Genomic DNA, 19,841 nt, shown 5'->3' with positions numbered 1-19,841 from the left:
TACATTTAATTAATTTTTTTTTTTAATTTTTTATAAATAATCTTAAAGCTATCAAATAATTCATTTATCATGTCGAATTGGCACAGATTATAGGATAGAGTGCAAATAAATTTTCATTAACCCTTAGTAGCCTAGAGTTTCAATTTTGATACCAATCTTTTAAACCGAATGTTCACATTACTATTATTTTTTTATAGGTTGGCTGTACCTATTTTACTGTTCTTTCCATTGAAATTAAAAAAAATAATTATTGTTTTATTTTTTCAAGCAAACACAGTAATATTAAAAATAAGTCACTTTCGTATGTAAATCAGGCTACTAAGGGTTAAAACTGTTTTAAATTTAAATTATAAATAGGAAACATAATATCTGAGCAAAAAGTTTACCACACTAAAAAATATCATTTTTTTTCCAATATATTTCTGAATTAATTAAAATAATTAATTTTAAAAACAAACTAATAAGAACTATAATCATTGACTACACAATACCTGCAAATTCCATTACAATAGCGATGTACACATAAAAAAATCAGAGGTCACCAACATTTTTTATCAAATGCTTCTTAGTTAATATTAAGGGTGAATTTCACTGAAATTAAACCGTATAAAGTAGCAATATTATAAGGATAGTATTCTATTTTGTGCGTAGTGAAATATTTAACTTCAGTAAAATAAAGCGTATAAAAATAATTACATGAAATTAAAACTATCATTTGTTGTAGGCATCAGAAAGCTATAATATATATTCACTATAGAACATTTCATAAAAAATATAATATCAGATCTGTACTTTAAAAAAATAATTCATAACCTTCACTATAATAAAATAATTTCACAGTTAACTTGCTTTTCTAACTTTTCGTAGTTTCGGTTCAGTGTAAACGCACCCTAAATCCTATACAACAAAATATAAGTGCAAAATTTCTCTATAACAATACAGTGAGCGATCGCAAAATGTCATCCGTAAAATAATTATTAACAACATTTATCATTAACACGTTCAATGCCGCTACGATGTTCACATACTCACCTGAACTCGCAGAGTAGCAGTGAATGTGTTAACAAGGCAAGTGTTACGCGTCTATTTCAAGCGACGACGCGTGATAAACATATATTACGTGATTTTCATTTTTTTACTAGTTTCATCGAGCATGTCCTTTAGTTTAGTCAACGGGGAACGTTTCTCTTCACCAGATTTAGGCGAGTACGATGTCGGCAAGTGAATGTGCAACGGATCTCTTAGACGGGCGAGGTCCTTTTGAAGCTTGTCTATCTATAATGTATAAAAAATGATATAGTTAAAATTTCGTGTTATATAACATTTTTTTCTTCCTAAACTTGCAAAAAAAACTCTAGTTTTTGTCAAATGTCTTGCAAAATGTGTCATCCGACGTCAAGAATTCAGAATGCAAGATGTAATTAACCTCGTTAAACCTTAAATAACGGTTTTAGTATGAATATAGCACATATTGCTTGTAATTTTACTGTGAAATCGAAAAGAGAAGTAAAAAAATTGTCAAAATCAAAATAACAAATAAAAAAAAATCTTGTTTACCTCATCCTTTAAGTAATTATAATGATTGATGTCGAGTCCGATTTTTTTCGCTTTTTTGTGAAGCATCAAAAGATGTTGCCTGTCTTTTACGTCTGGTAACACGTATTCCTGTGGGAAAAAAACACTCAATATAATTAAAAAAAATGGAGACTCAAAAAAATTTTTGATTCCGTAAATTATTTTTCTAACCCCGACAAAAGAAGGACAAGATTGGAAATTGCTCCTTTAAACAAAGTACCTATTTTCTTAATTAAAAACTCAACTATTAAACTGAATTCAATTAATAGTCACAACCATGTTTTCCTAAAACGTATAAATGCGTAACTGACACGTTACCTGTTTAGTCAACACAAAGTACGCGTACGCTGCCATCGCGGTGCCGTAAGTAACAAAATAAGTGACAGGCTCCATGATGTCCCAGGAATACTCCCACCAGGTCAGCCGAGCCAGGACCCCGAACTGCACGCCCATCAGCCCTAGCCCCACCCACGTAAGTGCGGACGTGCGCCGAGACGTTTCCACTTCCAGCGACATTCGTTTCTATGTAACAAGAATATTTCTAAGCTTCAATGTACGTTTGTATTAAAGAGTTGAGTCGATGAACTAAAATTTCTAGATGTGTTTATATATTTTATTTATTACTGGACTAATGTAATAAATTGATCTTAAAGGTAACAAAAATCAATTCAAAAATAATATGACATTACATTTGAACACAAAGTGCCTACAACCAACAAACGTATAGATTCGATTCTTTATGAATCAAAGAGAACCTTCATAAAAATGTATGATCAATTTGACAGGATCTATTCAGTTCCGTGACATAGATATTATTATTTTTTGAAGGAAAAAAGACACCAATATAGAAAATCAAAAGTCGGTCGCAAACCAATAATAAACGGTCTCTAAATTTTCTAACTAAAGATTCATGGACTATTTTTTGGTGGTGTACTATTGATTCACAGCTTACCTCTTCCAGTGGTTGCAGTTCAGCAGAGAGTTTTTCCAGTTGTCCTCTGAGCTCGCGCTCCTTGCGGATCTGGTGCTCGCGGACGTTAAGAGCTTCATAAAGCTGGTTGACCAAGTTGCGCACGTCGCTCAGACGAGTAATCTCTTCTGAACTCAAACGTTCCTGAGAACGAAGAGTTAACATTGAGTACTTAACCCTGGAACCCTCTATTGAGGCAGTTTTATAGAGTAAAATATCATACAAACACATCCAACACAACAAACTTCTCCTAGAAGCAATCTTTATCGCGCCTTTAAAAAAATATTAGCAATTCAACACTCACCTGGGGCGGGCTCTTAACATAATACTCTGTGTCGTTGATGACGAGTCGGAAGTCGTTCTCTAGCAGTGACTCTACCGTGTCACTGGCAGCGATGCGCACGCGGTCGTCTGGAGCTAGTGCCACCGCACGCTCCACGCCGCGGTCTTCTGCCTTCACCTGTACCATGGAACTTACTGATAATCTATGCAAACTTTCACAGATCACTCTTTGATTTTAAGTTGATCCGGTCTGATATAAACAGCTGACAATTGTTAGTAGAACCTTTTTATCTGAGACAATTTTAATGGTGAGATGCCACGATCCCACATAAAACTGGCGGGATAAGCTTCTGGATAATTTGGTATACCCCATTCGACATTCTATCCCTTTTGCTTTTCATTTCAAGTACCATACTCTTCAGAGTTAGCACATTGGTTCCTCTTATTATTATCAACGTTAACTAGTTAACGTTTGCAATGTCTTCTCTCATAAGATATAAACGTGACGTAATTTGACGAACCTGTTCCAACAGATCGCCGACGGTTTGTGAGACGGGGCGCAGCGTGAAGCGACAGCGCTCGCGGCGGGACGGCAGCGGTACCGTGATCACCGGTAGCCCGCGACGGTACGTCACCGACACTTCTACATAACAAAATAAATAAACACAAGTTAATATTAAAGAAGAACCAATAGAATCCAAATGCTAAGTGCCAAACCAATAAGAAATAATTTGTCCCTTCGAAATAGTCTGTAGGATCATGCCAAGTATTCTATCTATATCTAAGACGACATACAGAGTGTTCAATCAGCAAAGTACCGAATCATTTAGCTGGTTTTAGTAAAAAAGTGAAAAGAACTTTATTGAAAAAAACAGTTACAGGTTCAAGCCAGCAATAAACAAAATAAAATCTAGATATTTTTAAATATCAGACTAATATAAAAAAGACAAAAGGTCATCAAATTATAACGTTCCGACCTGAGGTAAACTTATCGCCTTGTACCAGCCACGAATGTACGCCACTGATTTATTTCATGACTGAATTATTCCCCGAATACCGATTCCGAGTCTGTCCTTCTATTTCAACAAACATTTATTATTGAAAAAACTGGGAATTGAGTTGAGCAGCGTATGCAATTATGCTATGTTAAGTGATAAGCTCATAAAACTAAATCTATCATAGCACCTGTGGTATTTTAAGGACTAACCTAAGGTGATCTTTTTAAATATTATTCAGAATTATAGTAAAAAAAAACTTTTTAGTCTTAAAATTTCACTTTAATTCATTATTTTAATGCCTAAAAAAAAGAAATGTTTGAAAGAGCCCTTTACCATCAAAGTAAAATACTAATTAAGGTAACGTACCGTTATAAATAACTTTCACATAATGCGTGTTATTTTACGTAAGTATTTTGCTCTTCTTTAGAACATCTATGTATTGTTTTAAATGTAAATTACAAGACATTATACACTATCTAACATCTAATCAACGCAGTCGGCCATGATCCTCTTACTTTCTTTTTTAATGTAACCAAAAATTCGAAATTTATTTTATTACTTACAAAGTATGACTGTTTACACAAGTACATCATAGTCGACCAAGCCTTACTGTGCTTTCCTAAGTCTAAAATCCCGTTTATAACATATAATTATCTGTGTTGTCCGAGATAATGACAGGGATGACAATATGTTTTATACAGAGATTTTGATGTCAGAAACCCATGATTAGTAAAAGATGAGAGCTTTAAAAAAATAAGAAAAAAATACTGCTTATTAAAAGTATAATAATATTGATCAGAAATAAATAATATCGAAATGATATCTCATCGCTACAAAAATAAAAAGAAAATAACAAACATTTTTAAAATAGATAGACGCTATTGGGACTACGATGTCTTATTTTATAGGAGCTTAGAATATAAGCTGGATGACATGCGCTACTTTGACTTATAAAACTTTGACAATAAATTGCAATAAAGCAGACGTGTAAGTGCTTCTATTCAAAGTCACCTTGCTGCTAGGGCTGCCAAACAGGCCGCTGGGGGGGGGGGAGGTTTATTATACAACACCCATATCAATCTATTTCCTTAGGTGGATTTTACAATAAACGTAGACCTGAATAATGCCGGCGCAATAAAAATAACACCCCCAAGTTACACACTGCCCACTCGGAGGACATCGATGCCCAAATATTTATTAAATATTTTCGATAATTTCAGTCTTACATATATTGGTGACAGCCCTACTTACAGTATCAATTTACGAATATGTTGAAAATAAAGAAAACTTTGACCTTTATCCAAGTAATTTAACGTTTCTCTCGCCTTTCACTTTCAGGCATGGAATATTACAAATTATTTTTTGGAAATTGTAACTCGAGTTATTCATATTTTTGTATATAATATTTATACCTTTTCAAATTGGAAATATAGTAGTACAAACATACAAAAGTATCGAATTAAAAAGCAACAACCAAATAAATTAAACAAGTTTAATTTCCACTTAGAATATGCTTTTAATAACCATAATTCTCCATTCCATACTCCTTGTAAAGATTAATTAAAAAAAAACTATTTACTGGGTACTTAACATTACCGTACCAAAAGCCAGTTAGATCATACCATGTTGTGAGTCAATAGATCAGACATGTGGGGACAATGATAACATCACTGAGTAGTCAATTAATAGGAAATTGTTCCATTACACCCTGTAGCTAGCAGACGTCGCCGCCTCAGCCTGATTGCCAGCGCTCCACTTAACGGCTCGTAACTATGCCCGTACACTTGCATACAGTTACACATAGTATGTACATTACACATATTTTTTATTAGTTTTTGTCATAATAACTCGTTTATTTAATTTAAGTTATAAGTTAATTATAATTTGAAACAATCTTATATAAAAAAATTCTCGTGTCACAATGTTAGTTACCATACTCCGATATTGCTTGACCGATTTTTATGAAATTTTATATGAAGGTCTGAAAATCTGCTACTATCTATTTTTTAATCCCGCACGGACAAAGCCATAGGCTTCAGGTAGTCAAGATATAATATTTTACACAAAATTTAAAAAATAAATACTTTAAGTAAGATTTCAGTGTCCAGTAAGATATCGAATTTTGACATTTTAATATACGAGGCTTTCACTTACATTTTTAAAATTTTAAAATGTTTGAATAATATTGCGTCGTAGTATTTCGTGCGCGACAGTACAAAATAGGTCAGTTAATACTTTCGGGTCGGTAATAGCTCAACAAGGGGACTGAGAACCGTGTTGAATCACTTATTCACGGAAAGGAAACTCAAACACGGATTTACGGAATATAAAGCGAATTAGCGAATACATTAACTGTATTATTGGATTTACTTGTACTTTTTGATTAGAATTTGTACTGCCAGCTACATAAATATTGTTTTAAGGAAATGTGTAAAAAAAATCTTAGGCCTTTTTATTAACCAACTGAAAAGAGAGGTAATGTTTTTCATGAGTATGTAAGTTTGTTTGGTTTGTATGTATGTTTGAATGCGACGGCCTAGGGCTTAAACGAGTGAACTCACCACTGAGGTCAAATCTCACTCGCCATGTTTTATTTCATTGCTACATCTTTTTTGATGTTTTTAAGCATTTTCTAAACTAGGAAAATGTTATACAAACTTTCGTGAGACATTATAATAAACTTATATAAAAAAGAGCTTATATAGTGATCGACGGGCCGCGTCCGCAAAATAATACCATTCCCACTCACCCTGATGAAGCGATCCCGATGGGCTCGAAACTAGTCGGTGCTGCGACCGGACGACACGTGAGTGTTTAGCCGTTTTTATATTAGTTTAGGAAAATATTATATATTAAATTTTATTTCATTGAAATAAAAATATAAATGTTTAATTTTATATACAGACAATAGATGGCGCGCAATCATCTAATAGACCTAAAATAATTTCCTCATAAAATAAAATAATTCTTATTTGGTTTGATAAATTACTACTCCATACGAAAAAATCGTATTCGCTGTTATTATACTGCAGCGTATTTCTTCATATTATATCGTTTATCAGAGATATTTCCATATAATTTTGTATTTGTAACATAGCAAACAATATAATTAGATATAGCGATTGCTAGAAAGTTGCAAACTTATCGCAAAATGAACAGTTTTTCCGATCTAATTAATTTAATTTATTCATAAAATTAAGGTCAAAACTCAGTTTCATTGTGATTACGTATGCAACGTGTAACGAATAGTAGACGTTTAAATTGCTTCCAAATTAGCTCTAGTCTCTACTCTCTAGTCCGTACTGAAATATAAATATTGATAATCATGATTTAGGAGTCACTTTTCCTTGGGTTGTCACTTCCAGAACGCCTATATCTTTAATTAGTTTTATCGTGGGTTTTTGAAAACAAAATCTCCACTTAAAACATATTGTTATTTCTGTTTTGTCAAAGATAATGACAGCATGACAATATGTTTGATACATTTATTTTTGTCTCAGAAACCCACGGTTAATTATTTATTAACCGTAATAAACAGGAACGTGAATATGTTTTTCTACAGGTGCTTCGTCAGTGAAAACGCACAGTATTTCGACTGCTTCTATCAATATCTACATTAAGGGGTTCCTTTAGTTTTTTTATTATATCATAAGGAAGGCAAACGAGCGAGCGGCCACCTGAAATCTCTGAAATAGCGATGTGACCGTTGCCCATCGACATACGCAATTGCATATGCGTTGCCTAGTTTGCCAGTTAAATTATAATACAAGATGTATAAATTAGACAGCTGAATGGCCAAACAAAGTAAACGGTCCACGTAAAAAGGTTAAATGGAATATACAGAGTAAAAACGCAACACGAACAAAACTAGTGAGCGCATTAGCGTTAATTGCGGCCGCAAAGGTAGCCCGCTCTGTTTTCTCTTATTTATACTCCTTTAAAAATACAAATGTGTTCAGATAACACTGCAGTGCAGAAAATCTAACGGTATTGAGCTCAAATAAATTGTTATCGTTGGTTACTGAGACCGATATCGCTGGATAAAACAGATAACGATATATTTTTGCAGCCATGTTGGCCTCAGAAACCAACAATTAATACATCCCTGCAGTAAAAACATATTTCACAATTAACATTTCAACGTTATTCAAATAATTACATAATATCTAATTTAATTTGCGTTAACTCGACACAAAATTCAATATTCGTACTCAACCATGAAACTTTTCATTCACTTGACATCTATTATTAATTAATTACCTTCAAAATATAATTTAATAGCAAAGAGGTCGTTCTTCAAATTAATTGAAAATATAAGAATTTCAATTTATAAATGAGATTAAATTATTGAGTGACAATATTTAAGACATTAAAGTTTAATTATTAAAATGTATTGAAAATTGATCTTAAATGAGATAAATTAAATTGCGATGTATGAAATTTTAACGTAATAAAAATAGGCAATAAATTCATAATTTCTACAAGAATGGATTGTGTTAAAAAGTATATGCATAAAAGGGGATGGATTCAGATATGATGGCTGATAGAGATGTATGGAGGAGTAGCACATACTGAGCCGATCGTCCGTAGGGATAAAGGCAGGTTGATGAAAAAAGATAGGCAAGGGTAATGTCTAGTAATATTCTGGGACTTAGTTCATTTTAGTTTAGTCTAACAGCTGTAGTTAGGAAGAAAATCAGACAGTGCCGGTGTATCAACGTTTATGTCCCTTTACTAATCAATCTGACACTTGACTTGGTAACGAAAGCGCGCCAATCGCGCCAAAGGGTTCTAACTAATAATGTCAAAAAGTACGCACAAAACAAATTTAAATACAGTTACGTGAGTACGATAATAAAAAATATTCACGCATATTATGTTTGTTCAGCAAACATGTTCGTGTAAGACATATTATCGTAACAAATGTTCTTTGCACATGACAGCACGCCAATACATATTAAAAAGACATTCGTACAATGATTAATTGGTAAACAAAAAATATAATTTACATACAAACAACAATACAGCTCTTACTTTGAATAATATTTTATTCGAGCACACTACGTTATATTTGTATTTTTAAACTTGTTCAACTTGTTAACATTTTTGTTTCTTAATTTTTACGCGGTGTCTAATGGATGGCATTTATGAGATTGTATGGTGATGACTACGGGGGTAGAGGGAAACGGAAAAACTATGAATAGATTGTGTGAAAGAGAAAATGTCCGAGGTAGAGCATACTATATAGCAAATCCGAAAAGACTATTCGCGACTTTAAAGCTTTTCACAACCTACGAGAAATACAAAAAATGTTATAAACTTGGAAATTGAAAGTAAAAAAAATTAAAGTTATTTGAATTCGTCATAAATTCCTACATCTATTTGTGGTTTGATACATACATATTGAAGCAACTAGCCTAGATACGTAGTTATATTATGTTAAATCTTCGTCAATTTAATAAATCTCTTTTATAATATCAAATCAAAGATGCAATCGTCGTGGTAAGAAATCGTTTACCGCTATTTTCTGATCTTTTTAGATAACACAATAATACAGAGTTTCACATTTCAGTGGCGATCTTGTAGACGGAAGCAAACGAGCCGTTAAGTAACAACCGCTTCGTCTGCAGTTAAGTGAATCCACAATTTATCAACATCCGCAACCATCAGTATTATTCGAATATTTTTTAGTTCAAAAAGAAAGAATAAGTAAATGTAAATTGGAAGTCGTTCATTCACTTCACCAAACTTAAAGTCATTAATTACTTAACGACTTAGAGTAGGAATGGTTTTTTGTCATTATATGTCTACCACATTTGAAGTTCATATCATCCATTATGGCAAATAGTTGCCGTAATATGGTCCTTTTACTCTAAAGTTTGTGGAGAAAAGGAGTGTGTTATAGTCCGTTGCGAGTGTAGATTTTTTAAATGAGTATTAACTCATTAAGTTAAAGTTTCAAAATCAAGAATATATTTTTGAAATATGTTAACATGATACCCAATGACCAGAAGATGTTCCCTCCATCGACATTTTCCGCTGGGAAAGCAGCAGCTTGTGTAATTAGTAGAAACGAGAGCGAAGCGATTTCTGAGACGGATCGCGAAACAATTAGCCCGCGGACAATACGAGTACAAGTGCTGGACGGTAAGCGGATTTACTAACAATAGAAACGGATATTACGCTTAAAGGCTTTACTCGGCTTATGTGAACTAATATATGTAAGTAAGAAACACCAAATTAGAAGGATCACTTCACTGTGATAGATTTACATCACCTCAAATAGTCTAATTTAAAGACAGAAAGACATATAATAAGATAATTCAGTTAACTCGTTAATGACAGCATCAATTTTAAAGTACTATATTTAGATCTATTAAATCATTTAATGTTATTTCTGTAGAACGTTAATAGACACTTGTCCCTAATAAAGACAATTAAATCGACTACACAGAACATCGCTCGGCTCTCATCAATTAACAACGGAGTAAGAAGAGCGTGCAATATGCGCATGCGACGCTACGCTTCACATTAGAGTCGTGAGCCGCGCGGATACGCGGTGTACAACCAAATGGTTTGACACCCTTGGAAAAATATTTTTTTTCTAATCTGTGGAATATACTCTGTGTAATGGTGTTCGGGCTTTAGTGACAGGGGTGTCAAGGGTGTCAGTGTCAGTGACGGTGTGTGGCATGGGACAGTAATGGGTTCGGGACACAGCGCGGAGGGCGATTGCGGCGCCTACGCCAGCGACCCTCCCACGCATGATCGACGGAAGACCAACAAAAGAAGGCGAAGGTTGGTTTACATTTTTTTATAATAACTTCGTTGGTATACTTATCTAACCAACCCTATAATTTTAATCTGGATATCAATAACTTACATTACTTTAATAAAGAAACACTCGAAATACATATTACACTTTCCAAAATCTTTTGTGTAAACGAAAAAGGCAAAGAATTTTTTTAGGATTTTTTTCAGGGTTATTAAGTGATCTTAAAAAACTCTGGTTTATCATCACCTTTAAATAATGTGAGAAATCATATTCGACGAGAATTTAATAAACGTATGAAAATTCGTTTTACCGTTGAGTTTCTCCAACGAAAACTGAGGTAACAATATGTCTTACACAGATGTTTGGATGGTAGAAACTCCACGGTTAGCCGTACACTAAATTACTCACTAAATTAAATACCTCATGAAGTACAGAGTACATTTTAACTTTATACATCAAAGAAATGAAAGCTTGCACTTGATCGATAGCGCTGTCATGTAACGTACCGTGCTCAGTCACGAGACGTCATTATTTACATAAAGAATTTACTACGTTATTGAACTTGTAATAGCTAAAGTAATAAACATTCCATCATATTCCATACTGTTATGTTACCCTCACACGAAGACAGATCAGTAATGCAGAACAGTTAATAGTGCAGTACACTTACTGTCAAATAAGTACCTACTTTGGCGTGTTCATTTAAACAATAGCAATACTGTTTTATCCTACTCTTCTGCCACACTGAGTTGCCCTCGTGTTTAATTTGTGACTTTATTTTCACTGCCTACAAATGAAGTATATTTCATCGTATTAGCAAGACTACTAAATAAAAGATACGAAAACTTCGTGAAGACTTTTGCAAGTTAAACAACGTCATTAACGAATATTCATAGTCCCAAGGCTTGTGTTAGTGTAGAGTAAAATTGGCGAGCCTCCAAATTAGGAGTACTCCGTCAATTTCGTAAAATATATTTACATCCAAATGAATTTGTTCTTATTGAACTTATAAAGTCTCTGAAAAAATTAAATTCAGTAAATAAACATATTGTGAAACCTTTGTTGAAACAAAGACAAGGTCGATGTCGTCCTTAAATGATGACGATGATTACAATCTTTACAAAACATAACGAATCTAGTACATTATCTTATAGCTTAGCTGCTAGCTAGATATAGTCATATGCACTTAATTATTGTATTTTATGTAAACCTTTATATACCAAGTACAAAATTAGAATTTAACATGTTAACTTTTTATTTTGCGAAACTATTAAAAGGTATTTTGTCTTGCGAAAGTTGAGTTTCACAAAAGTACAAGGTGGCCAAAACCTCAATTATAATATTTTATAAATTATTGCGATAAGGGTCTTAAGTAAAGACAATATGAATAACAATTGCAAGACTTTTATTGCGCTGTTTTTTAAAGATATTACAATATTATGAACAACTAATGTAATAACGTAGATAAAATTAACGCATTGAAATCTACTAAATAACATAAGTTCCTTCTTATACAAAGCAACTTAAATCTTCCAAACTTGGCAATTATAGTCACTGAGCGAAATACACAATACTATGTTGTACATTTTCGTAGACAGGCAAGCGTCGCAAAATTGCTACGGACCGAAATAATTTTGCGAATAATATATTAATTTTCTTTCTATCTTAGTTTTATATTTAAGGCAACTAATTGGCAACTAAATTAAACTCGAATGAAACTCAACTATTTGTCTAAGTCTTGCGGGTAGAAAATATTTGAACAGCGAAACATGTTTCATTAGGTTTTACTGAATTGTGGTTTTACGTAAAATATAAGCACGTTCTGAGAAAATGCAGTCTACATTAACTTTTCAAGATTTTACTACATCTTGAAAATACGTGATCTCAATATAACCGTATATTAAATTATTCAAACTTTCCTGAGACATTATAATAAACTGATATAAAAACGGCTAAACACTCACGTATATTCGTCCGTGGCGGCACCGACTAGTTTACTGGTACCAGGTATGATATAGTGGTACTGATACCAGTAGTATTATTTCGCGGACGCGACCCGTCGCTCACCACTCATCCTGGTGAAGGGCCCCCGATGGGCTCGAAACTAGTCGGTGCCGCCACCGGACGAATATACGTGAGTGTTTAGCCATTTTTATATCAGTTTAATATAACCGTATATTTCCATTGTCGTATTTTAGAAAAAATAATTACAACTTGCTTCAAAAAATTAATTCTTTTTACATTGTCATTTAAAACCTTTGAAATATCTAACGAGCAGTATAAACATTTCTTGTTGTCACAAATCACAATCCGAACAATTGCAAACATCAACCGACAATACAGTTTCGGGCGCTCGGACAAAACATTTTTGCGATTTATTATAATAAACACAATGAGGAATTTTGTTATTTTCAAAAGTTTTTTTATTGCACAATAGTTTGTTTCAAACTTTTAATCTTCTTAAAATTTAGGTAATAAAATTATTCTACGACTTGCTATTACAACAATAGTAGTCTATGTGTTCTTCCATGCTATGTTCTACATCTATGCCAAATTTCAGCGAAACCTTTGCAGGCATTCTCGAGGTACCTTCAAACAAACATCCATGCAAACATTCGCATTTATAACATTAGTAAGAAGTAAGATAGGAGCTAAATTCTAGGTAAAATTAAAGTTTATAAGAAAAACCACAAATGTTTAGTTAGTATAACTAAGGGATAGCTATTTCAAAGCTTACTGAGCTAATTGTCATAGGGTTTAAAGCTTAGACCAAGAGCATACTTAGTTATCTATCACCCGGTAGTGTTAAGCCGATGTCCATACCATTAACTGAACGAGCTGCTGAGAATTGGAGCGTGCTCTAACTGAATACCTCGGACGGAATGCACCGTTATCAACTTCTTATACTCACTATCAATAATCATATACATTATGAAGAAAATATTCCTTATACCATTTATATGCTACAAGAAGTTGACTAACTTATTATTCTTGCATATATACGACATTTACCGTTGTTTTTTGACACCAAAATCTCTGTATAAAACATATCTTCATCCCTATTTTAAACGAAGATTCGAGTCTCAGAAACTCAAGACTACTCATATAATTTAATGTGCAATTTCACTGCCAAAAGAATTTGCTAATTTGTGTATCATTTTCTTTATCCTTTACTGCTAGCAGCACGTAATAGCTAACAGCCACTGTCGATTGCTTGAAGCTGTCCACGACGGTACTATGCAAATTCATCTTTTAAACGGGAATTATGTTTATACAATTCTTTGCAATTATAATAAAATGCTAGCTTAGCTAACTAATATTAACCATGTTTACGACACTTTTAAAATTTAACATAAAATTATTTACATCATCAGAACATAATACTTGTAAACAATTTGAATTTTCTCTTCGCGCGTAATAAATCAAACTTTCTCGCAAATTGTGCATATTATCGTGTTCTCTCGTTAGTTATAAATCAACATACAGTTTCAATGCGGGTCGTTTTTGCGCTCCCCTCGTAAATTAAGAAACAAAGTGTTGAAGTACGGCTTCATACACGACGTGTACAAATTAGAACTTTAGCACAATGAGTTGTCTTTATGTTTACTAATTATACTGAAATTTATATTATAGAGAAGGGATTTTATTTATTCCATCATATTTTTCTTCGTTTACCTAATGATACTGGAAACAATTTCATAATCATTATAATTTTTCTTGGAGCTTGTCTACGTTGAACCAGCTTAATCGCAATTTATAATGGCAACCACTTTCTTTACTTTATGATAACTATATTTGCGGTTGAGAGGTCGTTTCATAGATAATTTACGTACCTAAAATAAATAAATTTAATCTATAGACCAGTGGTTGTATTCAGGTGCAGCAGAAGCGCAAACCCCATCGCTTAGCTGTGAGTGTGCCCCCCACTCTCGCAAAAAAGCGTCCACCGGACCGTGATCGCCTCTCTCGCGTTTCTCTCCTCCACATATTTCTCGATGACACATATGTATGTAAGGCATCGCTTCACGCTAGCGCGTCTTGGACGACGCAACACTTGATTATTTAAATTATCGTCGATTAGATTGTAATCTGATGCAGACTTAAGAAACGCTCATTTATAAATCGGACAGACGGTGAAACAAAAAACAAGATTTCATCCTTGAATAAAGACAGTTTAATTGCTGATTATAAACATTTAATTTTAAAGATTTTACCTAGAGGTAAAAATAGCTTGATTAATCGGTTGCGTGTAACGGTAAATGTATATATTTACCTACTCTTTAATCATAATTTTTTTTTCGATCCTGGCGAAGTCATTGAACATTTGGCATACAACTCACTCGAGCAGCTTGCTTTGGATATCCAATTTATTGCAATAGTACTTATTTGCTAATGTCGACAATTAAGTTTTAAATTTTTTTTAAATTTATTTTTTCAATTGTGTAAAAAAGTTTTTTATTTTATGTCGATGTTTTCAATTTCGTTCCGCTTGCGATTTAAAATCCTCAGCAAAATTTACGTAAATATTCGGAACAAAACATCGTTGTTAAGTCCGCATTGCGTTTCCGGTACAGAGGCTTATGGCTTTACAGGAATTTTTTTCCGTAGTATTATCAAATTTTATATTATTTAGCTGAATTCTGTATTTTCTTTTGCCCGTAAGGTAATAAAAATTTTATTACTTACTCTGTTATAAATCCTAGTTTAAAAATTAATTTCTAAATATAAAGGTAATATAAAAAGCCCAAGAAACATTTTTTTTTAACCGAGTAGATATTTTACATTCGTTATTGTGAACCAACATCTCAAAATTTCAGTTCAATCCGCCGTCACAATTCAGATCGCCAGACGACTGAGTACAATACGAATGGCAGGAAATAACATCAATTCGTTCAACAGATGGTTGCCAGCAAAATCCATTCGCTTTGAAGTGTTTTTGCGAGATTCCTAACGCGACAAAAATTTATACTCTCATTTAATTTACGTTTTAAATGATATGATGTATAATCCAGATGTTTCATGGATCTTAGTAATCTCACTAATATTATAAATCCGAAAATTTTGATAGATGGATGTTTGAAGGTATCACCAGAACGGCTAAACGGATCTTGATGAAATTTCGCATACATACAGAAGATGGCCTTGAAAAAAACATAAGCTACTAATCATCTTTTTTTTTAATTTCTGTTCGGCCAGAGTTGCGGACAACAGCAAGTGCATTTATGACAAAAACATACTTCATAAACCAAACTCAATCCCAGTTATTAGGCTATATAAAGCTCTCAAAGCTTTACTATAGTTTAAACCATGTCATAGACATTCAATACGAATAGCTCGAGTAATTGCGCCGCAATAAGCGACGCATCCCATAAAGTATAAAGCGTAAATAGCAGCTTTGTGTTTAGCGAATAGTTGAATTGCTTGTTATCGTCAAACGATAATAGATAAGTAAAGAATACTTAACGAACCAAAAGAATTTGGTTTACTAATAGAAATATGAGCACTATTTATTTATAGAAAATGAAGCTATGAAATTAAGGTAGAAATATTTAATTTATATGCAGTTCATTTGTGAAAATCATTTGAATCCTAATTTATAAAATTAATTGAATTTATAGAACGCTATATTATTTATGCAAAGTTTAATAAACGCTTAATGTAATTAACTCAACTTACAACATTGAGGTTAAGACCAAAGTACTTTGGCTACATATTTATCTAATAAGTCCCTTAAATAAATAGCAAAATGATTAATACAAAAACATAGAATTTACTTTCTCATTGAACAATCCAATTACCTACATCGTGAAGAAATATTTTATTTGTAAGAAATTTTTATTTCTAATTTGTTACAATGCCAAGAAATTATTTTATTTTCTAAAAGCAGTTCAATGAACCCTGCGACCCTGGAACAGCTGACTTGGGAACACAATTCAATCGTATTTAGCTTCAGGCAACCCGTAGAGACTCGTTTACAAATACACATACGCTCTCAAAGAAAATTAAAAAAAATGTAAGTAAACAAAAATGTATATTTTAATGTTAGTCAAGGACGACATTATTTTAACTACTACATAATACTAGCTTTCGACCGTTACTTCGTCCGCACGGTATTAAAAAAACTTAATTAGTAGCCTGTGTATTCCTCCACATCTATGCCAAATTTCAGCGAGATCCATACACCCGTTGTAGAGATAGCTTTAAACAAACATTCATCCATCCATCTAAACATTTGCATTTATGTTAGTAAGATTAAAAGAAAGAAGCTAAAATAATACAAAATTATTATTACAAATATCGTTATTCCTTAAAGTAGCCACTTACTTGGTTCATTTTTATTGTTCTTAATTATACAAGGATCTTGGTAACAATTTAAATTTATACGAAACCGAGTAACTCTAGAATGTAGCATTTAGATTTCAATTTCAAAAGCTTACGACATAATATTTCACATTTTAACTGGCATTAAACTAACTTATAGTTTGTTCTGATTTCTGCTGACCTATAAACTGATCGTGGCAACAACTTAAAGTTGTTCCAGAAAAAAAAGAAATAAGTAACATTACCGCAATGCGCTAAGTTATAAAATATCTTCATTATTTGATACGTCAGCTGTGAATCAGTTGAAATTTCAGGAAATACCGCCTATGAACAAGACATGTGTTCCCGTTTTGCGAAATGGGCAACTTTTTACGAAAATATTTTACAAGCTTAATGGCATCGACTCGACTTGCGAGTTCACTAGTCATAGTGGCATTGAACGTGTTAATATAGACGAAAAGGACTGCTCGACAAATAGAACATACATCTTATTTACAAATGATAGAATACTATTATACTGAGCCAATACTTGTAATTACGAGACATGATAACAAAATAGAAATACAACCAACTAGAGTTCTAAATTGGAGCATATCGACCGATGTAGTCAGTAAATGTTGAACACGTTATCCACTATATCATGTACACAATGGTTAGCTGTCAAATTCAGGCACATTGCTTCCAATATACCATACAAATTCGCCGTACTAACGCGTAAAGAGCGCTTTATTTCATAGTTCCGCAGCGGCGAAAGGGGTTTAAATAATTCTCCGCTGTCGGAATTCAGAGAATGACATAATTATGTGGCTACAGCCGAGTGCGGCGGAATACTTTCTAAAGTATTGCGCGACGTGACGGTGAGCCATCCCTTTTCAAAACTCCTACTCACTTTGAAATAAAAATAGTTTAAAAAAAACTATTTTTATAAATATGTGAAATAAAGGATACGTACTAAAGTAACGTATTGTGGCAAACGATGACCTTAAGATCAACTTAAAAACTACTAATAATTTGATAAATTTCAGTCAGTTTCTTAAAAACGAGTAGCAACGAATTGATAACCTACATACTGATGTACCACATACCTCAGGTTAAATGCGAAAACATAAGTAAAAAATATTTTAATTACGGTCCACGATTCTAAGCAATTTTCTGACACAGATTAAAAAAAACTAAAACAAAATTATACCAACATATCCAATTACACAGGACAGCTCCTGATCGGGACACAACATAGCTCTACCGCAAACAATCTCGTTACCTGTCAACTAATGCTAAATAGAATCCACAATCCGTGAATATCCTAACCGGAATACATTACCTGTGCTGACAATTAAAGCGTACTACATCTGTCTTCGGTCACAGATTCGCTTTGCAATGTTAATATCGCTTTCAGTATAAATTAACATTGAATTGTTCTTGTTAACTTTGCAAATTGAAGAGCCGCCCGAATCATAGTCGAGATCCGTTACACTACAGCTACATAATTCGATTATCTTACGAGTACTAATCTTACTAATATTATAAATGCGAGTGTTTGGTTGGATGGACGTTTGTTTGAAAGTATTTTCAGAACGGCTCAAGGGATCTTGATGAAGTTTGGCAGGACTTAGATACTAGTATGGTAAAAGAGAGAAGCGATTAATTAAGTTTTTTTTTAATTCCGTGCGAACGAAATGGCGGGCGACTGCTAGAGTTTAATAAACTATCTTGTGCCCTTCGTATGGTGGTTATGTGTCTGCTACCAAAATGCTCGAACAGACATATTGTCATCTCTTTCAGTTTCCTTCAATAAATTGAAATAACAATGTAAGGGTGGTTTCTGCAGTGCAAACTCACAATTATACAGACCGAAAACACATTAAGAGCCAGACCCATAACATCCTAAACACACATCAATGATGTAACAAATGTAACCAAAATACAGACTGCTGTCGTATTTATCTCAGCTGTACACCCATACACGCAAGTACACACACATTTGTTTAGATCACATACATTCGTCAGCGTTAACTTGTTGGTACGATGTATACAAAGTTGTATCGTAATTCCCAGACCACGCCACGTAATATAATTCCGTTTGTATGTATAAGTTGGTAACCCACAGGCGCCATTGTTTTGCTTTTTATTACTCGTGATAAAATCACGTTTTTTATTTAAGTATTAAATTTAAAAAGTTTAATGTAGACGAAGTCACGTTTGGTTCATGTCCTAAAGCTGTTAGAATAAAATCAATTTATACTGAAAGAGAAAACTTCGTAAAGTCCCAAAGAAAAAAGGTTTAAAAATCAACTGGACATAAAGTTGTTAGAACTGGTGCTACGATTCTCGTAGACTATTACTGAGTCGTAGCACGTCGCGTAGAGTGACACGTCACGGAATTCTCGTTATACTTTCCCCATCTTAACTAGAGGTTATTTATTACCATGTGGTTACTAAAAGTGGAAGCCTACGTGAAAAATATAAATAGAGATACAAAAAAACCATTACTAAAAATAAAGTCCCAACAATTCGTAACATTACTATTTTTCCTACCATTTGCTACAGAGTTATTTGATAATAAAATAATTAAAAAAAATCACATCAAAAACATAGCTGTAGATAATCAGACATAATATTAATTTTATCCTTTTCATTACCATAATAATCTAACTATATAAATAATGTTATCAACATCTTTTATATTAAAATAAAATTCAGGCCTATTTAACTAAGTAATATATCTTTGTCATCGTCGGCCATTATTTTCGCACGCAACGAACCGATGGTGTCGTGTTCTCTTGGTGACAAGATATAAATGTGCCCAAAGTGGATAAAGCTGAAACTTTCATACGCGTTGAGCAATGATAACGTAATATTGTACGAATATTACTTGGTAAATATATCAATAACATATTAAAACACCAACAAGATCAGAAAA

General features: G+C 33.1%; 1 protein-coding gene across 1 annotated transcript in view; it reads right to left on the bottom strand.

The window, feature by feature from the left end:
* Nucleotides 1–285: 285 nt before the first annotated feature.
* Nucleotides 286–19,841, bottom strand: part of MCU (mitochondrial calcium uniporter) — a 61,504-nt gene continuing 41,948 nt past the window's right edge. Inside the window, exons 3-8 of the mRNA XM_013322446.1 lie at nucleotides 3,349–3,470; nucleotides 2,850–3,005; nucleotides 2,528–2,689; nucleotides 1,894–2,097; nucleotides 1,558–1,665; nucleotides 286–1,275 (exon numbers count right to left, since the gene is read on the bottom strand). Of these exons, the coding sequence (XP_013177900.1) occupies nucleotides 1,117–1,275; nucleotides 1,558–1,665; nucleotides 1,894–2,097; nucleotides 2,528–2,689; nucleotides 2,850–3,005; nucleotides 3,349–3,470 (911 nt within the window). The 3' untranslated portion in view covers nucleotides 286–1,116. The remainder of the gene's footprint in view (nucleotides 1,276–1,557; nucleotides 1,666–1,893; nucleotides 2,098–2,527; nucleotides 2,690–2,849; nucleotides 3,006–3,348; nucleotides 3,471–19,841) is intronic.

This window comes from Papilio xuthus, unplaced genomic scaffold (assembly GCF_000836235.2).
Source record: "Papilio xuthus unplaced genomic scaffold, Pxut_1.1 DF825928.1, whole genome shotgun sequence".
Lineage (NCBI taxonomy): Eukaryota > Metazoa > Arthropoda > Insecta > Lepidoptera > Papilionidae > Papilio > Papilio xuthus.
Note: the sequence above shows the minus strand (reverse complement) of the source record. Positions and strands in the feature narration are given on the sequence as shown.